This window comes from Ochotona curzoniae, unplaced genomic scaffold (genome assembly GCF_017591425.1).
Source record: "Ochotona curzoniae isolate NIBS_2020 unplaced genomic scaffold, NIBS_Ocur_1.0 contig_1014, whole genome shotgun sequence".
In the NCBI taxonomy this organism is placed as follows: Eukaryota; Metazoa; Chordata; class Mammalia; order Lagomorpha; family Ochotonidae; genus Ochotona; species Ochotona curzoniae.
Genome location: NW_024464920.1, coordinates 4895123 through 4903935, shown reverse-complemented (window position 1 = coordinate 4903935; position 8813 = coordinate 4895123). Strand labels below are relative to the sequence as shown.

General features: G+C 55.8%; 1 protein-coding gene across 1 annotated transcript; it reads right to left on the bottom strand.

Annotated features, from left to right (window-relative positions):
- Positions 1 to 6599: 6599 nt before the first annotated feature.
- HOXC12 (homeobox C12) lies at positions 6600 to 8202 on the bottom strand. Its single transcript, XM_040989241.1, has 2 exons — positions 7602 to 8202; positions 6600 to 6838 (listed from the first exon to the last, which is right to left on the bottom strand). Exons 1-2 carry the CDS (start codon positions 8200 to 8202, stop codon positions 6600 to 6602), a joined length of 840 nt encoding a protein of 279 aa, XP_040845175.1.
- Between the last annotated feature and the right edge of the window lie 611 nt (positions 8203 to 8813).

Below are 8813 nucleotides of genomic sequence, written 5' to 3'. Positions count from 1 at the left end.
TGCGTTAGGGGAATAGAGCTAGGAAGATCACACACTCACACACTCACACACTTTCTTAACCAGAAGAAGGCTTAGGAAGACCAGGAGAACCAACAGAAATGCAAAAGAGGGGAGAAAAACTCAACAGATGGAGCCTGCCATTGCTTGCATCTGACAAGCCTCCTGTCATTGTTTGTGTGATGGTCAGAGATGTGTATTATAAATATGGCCTGTGCATCCCAAATATGTCCTCCCATCATATTTGGGATGCACATACCATGCATACAAAGATAATTTGCAGCATTTATTTTTAATGCACTGGCATTCTGGGTGTGATAAGATACAATTTATTTTTCGGGCCATGTTAAATGTGAATCTATTAATAACTGGATGCATTTCTGTGCACGGATTCTATAGGCACTCTAGAGTGTATGCCTACATGTAACCCTACACACTCGGACTGAACATTCTGGGTGTGTGTCGGGGTGGTACATGCACATGTAATGTTTCATATATGCAAATAAACATGTCATAAGTGGGCCTGTGTTGTATAAATCTTTTCCTGATAGTTTTGCTTTCCCAGGCACACACGAAAATGTCTCTGAGTGATTTTTTTTAACAGAAGATCTTCTCCATGCACAAAGATGTACCTGTTATGTAGATAAGCATCTGTGCATTTGAAATTGCCACAGTAAATGGGTTATGGTGACAGCAGCAAGGTGGGACCATCTACTGCAAGCTTCCATGTGGGCTTGCACCTTTTACAGAGCGTTTCTAGAAAGGACTGATGGTAAGTTCCATCATCAGGACCTATGCTGGAAGGAAGAGCTCCACTCTGAGTCAGGGAAGCTAACAAAAGAACAAGTGGCTCGGGCTTAGAAGAGAAGTCACCCTCTGGCAAGGAGTGAATCCACGCTCGCCAGGAGTGCGGCTGTGTTTGGTTTCATTTCTTGGCTGCAGTGCCCGGCCCCAGCTGCCGGCAAAGGCCTCAGGAGCCCTAGGGCAGAGCTGCCAGAGACCGGGGGCCTGGCGCGAGAGCGGCTGCGGCTGTGGGGACACCGCGTGCCCGGCTGCGGGAAAGCATTAGAAGGCAGGTGCTGTTCCTATAGTCCAGGCAACGCCTAGGCTTTGCGCTGCACTCCAAGCTCTCCCAACAAACATCCTGGCGGAAAGGCGTCCTCCATGCCTAGGATGATCGGGGACGAAGGACTGGGCGGGAGGTCTCAGCCGGGCAGCCTCTTCGGCTCTGACCAGCAGGGGTCATCCCGTTCCTCCGCGGGCCTGGCGACAGCCCGAGCGGAGCAGCGGGGCTGTTCGGATCAACCGGCGCCGTGGGAGCGTCAGTTTCCTCTCCCTAGGGACCCTGGAGTGAGGTGGAGGATCTGGGTCGGACCCAGACAGACGCGGAGAAATTGGGATTGGGCCGGTTTCTGAGCCCCCGCCAAGGGGTCCCAGCACCGAGGACGCGCAGGGGCGTGAATCGGGGGAGTGGCCCCGGCGCCCGCGTCCTGAACCAGTCGCCCGACCGCCTTTGTCTCGGGGCCTCCCCAGACTTGCAAATGCAGACAACAACGCCAGACTGTGGTGGAGAGCCGCGGGCGCCGACCCTAAGCCACCCCGCGGAAAACCTGCGGCTCCAACGCGACAGGGATGCGGTTTAGGAGCGGTTGCGCGACCCAGGAGTCCTCGGCGTTTACCTGGTGCTCAATTATGCCGACACCTTCCCGCCTCACAGTGCCCACGGCGCAGAGAGGTCTGGCGGCTCTGAGTTCCACGGGCCGCCTGTAGCTGAAAACCCACTACCGCTTTCTTTGGACCAGGAGTGAGGAGGGTGGACGAGAGGGATGGTCCCAAAGGTTTGCATTGTTGGCAGATGGGGGAAGAGGGGACCTCTGGTCCCAGATCCGTTCTGTGTCTAAGTCCACTGATCGCGCCTCCTTTCCGGCTCCATTAGCACCCGAAGAACCCCGACTGCTGGCCCATCTCCTGCCCTCTAGATGGTGGCTTTCAGGACCCAAGTTTAGCGGTGCCCTGGGGAGTGAAATAACCGAATAACCGCCTAGGGAGACCTGGTCCAAACACGGAACATTTGAGGCACCAAACAGCAGAATGGCCTGCTATCTAAATCACCCAGATAACTCTCTCTCTCTCTCTCTCTCTCTCTCTCTCTCTCTCTCTCTCTCTCTCCTCTTTTTGTCCCTGAAGATCTACTTAGAGACACTGAGGTGGTGCTTTGTCTTAAAGTGACCACAATAAGCCGCGGTTTGGGGGCTTGGCTGATCAGCTTACTCTAGGCAACGGCCAAAGTCACAGCCTGGCCCAGCGCTCAACTCAGTCCTATGTGTTGGAACCTAGTTCCAACCCTGACCTCCTCTTGGGCCGGGCCAGCCAAGTGGTTGGTTTCTGGTAAGGAGGAAAAGGTTCCGATTCTTCCCTCTCCGACAGCTTGGTGAGTTCAGAGGCCTGGATGGAACCACCCAACAAAGTGCCTTCTCTTTAAAAAATCAAGTGTGCCTTGCAGGATAAATTCAGAGCATAACATCAGGGCTGTGGATTGATTCATAATCTAAATTCGCCCTCATCTGAAAACCAGAAGCACCTCTACGGTGGAGTCTTGCTATGTAGATGCATCCTAAGAAGTGGCTTTTGCCTCGAACTCCCTGGGATTCAGACACACCCTCCCTCTCCCTGAGCATTCAAACCCAGAAGCCTCCCGCAGGCCCCTCCCCACAGCTCCGGTCTTCCCACAGCCATAGCCCCTCTCCTGCCGCCAGCTGGCGTTTGTATCAAGATCCACATGGCTTGGGGTCTCCAACTTGCCTGCTCACTTTTGTGTAACAGGCAGGATTAGAAGCGAAGGGAGAAAGGAGTGTGATAAATGTGTTATCTTCTCTAATGGTAGGAGTAAGAAAGTGGAAGGACCTCAAGATTTCACGGCAGGAGGCGTGGCTGTGATTGGCAGGCAGCACTGAGGGTAGAGAAAGAATTTGAAGGAGCCTCCCCTGCCTGGAGTCAGACTGCTGGAAGGGATGGCTGGGGAGGGAGGGTGGGGGGATTTGGAGCAGAGGCAAAGGGAGGGGGAGCAGCGTACGCCCAGGGAAGTTGGGGAGGTGGAGGTGCCTACAGCCTCTGGACACAGCTGCTGCCGAACACTGGCCTGGATCTGGGTCTCTTTCAGGAATGGCCCGAGGGGGTCGCTGGCTTCCAGAGAGGAGCCTGTTGCAGCAACTCCAAGGGCTCTACACTCCCTTCCTGGTTACTTTGCCATGCATACAAGTCCCATCACAAGGATTAAGGATCACAGAGGTTGAAGTTCTGGACTCAACTATTCCTGACCCACCTCACCCCTCCACCTTCCCACCTACCCAGGGCACCAGGACACTGTCTCTGTGTCCCAGCTCTGACTACTGGTGTCCCTACCCAGGTTTTTTTTGTTTGTTTGTTTTTGTTTTTGTTTTTTTTTTTTTAATAGCAAAGTCAGATATACAGAGAGGAGGAAAGACAGACAGGAAGATGATTGACTCCCCAAGTGACTGCACTGGCTGGTGCAGCGCTGATCTGAAGCCAGGATCCAGTAACTTCTTCCAGGTCTCCTCCCACATGGGTGCAGGGTCCCAAGGCTTTGGACTGTCCTGGACTGCTTCCCCAGGCCACAAGCAGGGAGCTGGACGGGAAGTGGGACTGCCGAGATTAGAACCAGTGTCCACATGGGATCCCGGCGCGTTCAAGGCAAGGATTTTAGCCGCTAGACCACCCGTGCCAGACCCCCTAGCCCAGTTTTGTTTGTCACTTTCCTGTAGCTGCTTTCTGCCTCCTCCAGGCTGTCCACATAGATTTTTCTAAACCAATGGCTCCTTTAAAATACCCCATCTTCCTTCCTCTTCATGCACTTTCCCAATTTTCTCCTGGCCATCACTGCTTGGGGCTGAGCTAGGAGATGGGGACAGCACACCCACACATCTTGGTGGTTTGAATATTTTTTGTCACTCCTGCCAACTAGTCTACTTTTTCTTTTTCTTTTTTCTTTTTTTTATCATGCAGGTATTACTTTTATCATCTGCCTGAGCTGCAGTTAAGGGTTAGGAGCATCAAGGGGGCTGAGGTCTTCATTCTTTCTGTGTGAGGGGTGGGGGCCCCAGTTTTAAAAATCATTCTCAAAAATCACATCGTCATAAGCCAATTTTAATTATTATTAACATGATGAAGCAACTTCAGACACGGCTCATCTAAAGGGAAAAAACGTGCTACAGACAGACGTCGGAATCTGGGGCTACACCACAGAGAGCGAGAAAGGAAGGTCGGGGCACTGTCCTTGGGGCCACACTAGGAGCAGCAACAGACACACACAACAGGACACAGGTTGACAGAGAAGCTCCTAGAGTCAGGTCAAAGTGAAGGGAAGAGAATATTGCATATCTTTGTCCTCTACTGCTTCAGAAGTATTAATGTGTCTCTTGTCTGGTAGGTTCTGGGAGTCATACCTAGATGGTAGAGTTTAAATTCAGCACCCTAGAGCTCACACAGCCCAGGAGGAAGGGCAGCGCATGAAGGGGTAAGGTAGATAGAGGGGTGTTCAGGCCAGTAGGGGGAAGGGGATCGTAGCTCATACCCAGGACCAGTCAGCGAACATGGAAGCCATGGCTAAGACTCACAAGAAGGTGACACAAGTGCACATGGGTGGGGAAGGGTGGTTGGTACTGGGAGGACATGGAGATGCATCACTGGGGTGAGGGGGGGTTCTGCAGGGCTCCCTCCAGTGGGTGGGAGAAACTGTGAGGCTATCTGGGTGCCAGGGAGTGCAGTGGGAAGACTGGGATGCACTCAGGGCCTCCGTTGGCTCTGCCAACCTGTGTGTGTATTCCTCTGCACACACAGCAGCGTTCAGGGACTTGAAGTTGTGTGTTGGTGGGTGGAAGAATGGGGGAGTGCATTGCGGATTGTCGTTTGAGAGTATGGGGAGCGCCCTTACTCACCCCCTTTCCCCCCCCCCCCGAAGTAGATCAGTTGCAGTGTTCAGGCTGCACTAGGCCTGAGTTTGTCCCAATCTTTTTCAGGCCTGTTACTTGGGGAAGGGGTAGTGAGTGAGAGAGCATCGCCCATGGAAGGCTGCAGTCCTGGTGGGAAAAGGGGACCAAAACGGCGTGCAGGAGGTTGGTGGGCTTTCTCATGGATCCCCTCTCTCCTTTGGAAGCCAGCCCAGGATCCACTGGGAAGGGTTCAGAGCATGAAGGGGGCAGGGGAAGTCTACGGATAAAAGGCCTTCCGGCGTGGAGATACCGCTGCCGCTGTGTGGCCTCCAACCGGCACCAGCAATGCGTCCCCTCCCTCTGCTGTCCTCAGGCTTATGCTGGGCGGAAGGCGAAGGCAGCAGGACCAGAAACAAAGGACGTTGTTGCAGCAGGACGGGTGGGGAACTGCAGCGCCCCCCTCCTTCATTGTCACCAGTTTGGAAAAACCGGGGCTGAACCGGGGGGGCCTCCGTGGTTAGCCCCTTTAAGGGCAGATTCTTCTCTCGCCTCGTAAATTACGCTGTCCAGCTCCGGCCGGCCATGACCGTGAACGCCAGCGGCGAAGGGAGAATCCAGGAGGCCGCCGCCTGCCAGCGGCTGCTACAAACTCTCCCTGTCAATCAGGGCGGCGTGCAAACAGGGCCTCTTCTGCAATCCCGCAGGACTTCCTGGAGGGGCCAGCTGGGGCTGGCGGGGTGCCTACCGGCCCCAAGGTAGCTTGGGCTCGCCCTTGCTTCCTGCTATGGCTCTGGCCCCAAAGCCGGTGCTGGCGGAGGAGGCTGCAGCAGGGACAGGCAGAGCTCGTGGTATATCACACCTGTGAGTGGTGTTCGCCCAGCGCGGGCAGAGGGAACTTGGGATTGCACTGGGGTGGGGGATTCAGAGGGATTTTCAGCACTTAGCCCTAGAGGGGAAGCAAGGCTGCTGCTGACCTAGTCTGCAGCCTAACGCTGTATCTCAGCCCCCTGTATCTAGACCTGGAGGCCTCCCGGACCTGTCCCATTTCTGGATTCTGAGCAGGGCTGACCCCCAACTCTCCCAGCACCCTCTACACCCAGCCTCACCCCTTTCTCTCCTGCTGATGTCTCAGAGCTCTTGCCCCTACCTCCCTTCCAAGTTCTCCATACCGTACTACAGCAGGAGTTTGGGTGACTGGGTTTTACCATCTTCCACCCTTGTCTGCTCTCCCAAGTTAGAAAATCAGGCGCTGGAAGGCAAGTGGAGAAAGGGGTGGGGGGGTGGGGTGGCGTCTGAGGCCTCTCCAGACCCTGGTTGCAGAATTCCCACTCACTCACCCACCAGCAAAGCAAGCAGCCCCTTCCCAGCTTCTCCTCCTGGCCTGCCCCTACCACCTGCCACAGCTTGTGGGCCTCGGCTCTCTCTCCTTCTTCTTTCCTTCTCTTGGAGACCTGGCAGGGCCTGCTGTGGGGGTGTGGGAGGGAGCCAGGAACAAAAACAGATCAGAGGACATCCAGGGAGGGCCTGCCAGAGACCTGGGTGTTCTAAGCAGGTGGACTGGGTCCCAGACAGCACCCCTCACCTTTGCTCCCTGCCCAGGGACAGGCTCAGTCTGGGGTTGGCACCCTGTGCCGCTTGCCCCCTTCCCCTTCCTTAAAAGAAGGAGAGGGCTTGCTCTCTTAACAGAAGTCTTTTCTTCTTCATTCTCCGATTCTGAAACCAAATCTTGACTTGCTGGTCACTAAGATTCAAGCGGTCCGAGAGTTCCCTCCGGCGCTGGCGCGTGATGAACTCGTTGACCAAAAACTCGCCCTCCAGCTCGGCCAGTTGCAGCTTTGAGTAGGGCTTGCGCTTCTTCCGTGAGCGGCTGTGGATCGGGTACCAGGGCGCGCCTGGGTGGAGAGGAACCGGACGCGTTGGCCAGAGAGGATCAAGGGGTGACCAGCCCAGCACCCTGCGCCCTGTGTCCTTCCCCAGGCCCTTTCCCCCTGGCCCTCAGTCTCCTGGCCAGCAAGGCACCCCAGGCAGCTTCCCCACCCACAGCTTCATCCTCTCCCAGAGCTCCTTGCTTTCCTACTTTGGCCACTACACACCACTTCCTGCTGCCAGGAAGGATGACCTGCCAGTCTTCCACCACTTCTCTCCTCGTCCTGCTCTCGCCCTTATTTCCTTCTTTCCTACTTTCCAGCCCTGTCTTCCTCCATCCTTCATGGCTGGATCCGCAAACAGTTTGACCCCAGCGTCAGCAAGTGGTAGAAGTTCCCTAGTTCTGGAGCTTTCTCCAAAGTGTAGGTGATAGGGGACTTGTGCAAAGACCCATGGAGGGAGAGCAAGTGTCCCAGGGAAAGGCTCTGGGTCCTTTCTCCCTTCGCCCCAAGTCTTGGAGAAACCCCCAGTTAAGGATACCCCTTCTCAGCAGCCCCAAGCCAGGGGAAAAAGGAAATCTCTCCAATTCTTTTTTTTTTTTTTAATGGGGGACATTTGCATGTTTATAGGGCTCAACGAACCACCCGCACATCTTTTGAAAAGAAATGACGGCTTTGCACTCACTCTGTCGCCCCAGGAGGCCCTCGCCCTGTCCCTACCGGCCGGGCCGCCTGCTTGGTGAGCAGCCCGATTTCAAACCAGCGCACGACTTCTGACCGAGGTCCTTACCGCTGGCCGAGAGCCCGCCGCCCGGGTTCAACGGCGACACCAAGCCGCCGGGGTCGCCCGCGCCGGCGCCCTTGTTGCCCTCGTTGAGCAGGGATGAACTCGAGTCGGATTCCAGCGACTGGCACGACGGCGGGTCGTGCGGGGGTCCCGTGCCGCCGTCGCCGCCTCCTGCCCCGTAGTCGTACTTGAAGCCGAGCGCGGGCGGCCCCGACGGCTCGAGCGGCAGCAGCGCCGCCCCGGGTCCGGCGCCCGGGTCGCGCCCGCGTTCCTCGCGCTTCAGGGCGCTGCCACCGGCGCCCTCGGCGCACGGCTCCCGGTAGTAAGCCTTGCTGTCCTCCACGCGCGCCAGCTCGCACGTGCGGCCGAAGGGCGGGTTGAGTGACACGGGGCTGCCGAGGTAGGGCTGCGGGTAGCCATTGCACGGCTCAGCCGACGGCCAGGGCAGCGAGCACACGTTGTCGCGGCGCGGGTAGGACAGCGAAGGCAGCCCGGGCAGCTGCGCCCCGGACGCGCGAAAGTTGGGGAAGTAGAAGGTGTCTCCCGTGTGGATGTTCACCAGCGGCCCCACAAAACCGGGATTCAAGAGATTATGCTCTCCCATTTCCGCGGGGCCCGGCCGGCAGCTTCTACTTTATTGCTATCTGACATTAAACATAGTTAAACCTGTGCCGGTCACCCATTGGCCGCCCTGCTCACGTGGGTGCGGCCGCCAGGGGGAGGGGTGGGGACAGCGGGTCCCCCCACCCCCCGCCCTGCACCAACTCCAACTTCCCCAATCCCAGGTGGGGGCTCCGGATGGGGGTGGGGAGGGAAGGACCAAGGGCTGGGGCAGCTTTAAATTTGCTGGATTCTGTTTTTTATCTTTTTTTTTTTTTCAATCACATAAAACCAAACGCAGAGAAGTGAAGTCATCGCCCGACACGGGGCAAAAGAAAAAATGCCATGCCAAAAAAAAAAAAAAAAACCCACAAAAACCCTCCTACACTCCTACACCCCTTGCACCCCGCAGCCCTCTCCCCAGATGTATTCTCTTATCACCAACAGCTGGCCGAGCACAGCCCTTTCGTCTTTAATTAGCTCCTTTATTAACTAAAACCGTTGGAATTTACAATATCTCTCCCAATAAATTACTATTAGATATTGTGTCATATAAAGTTTACTGGCTGTTTAAGGAGACGGATGAGCCCTTGGGCTCGTCGGGGTTTATTTACA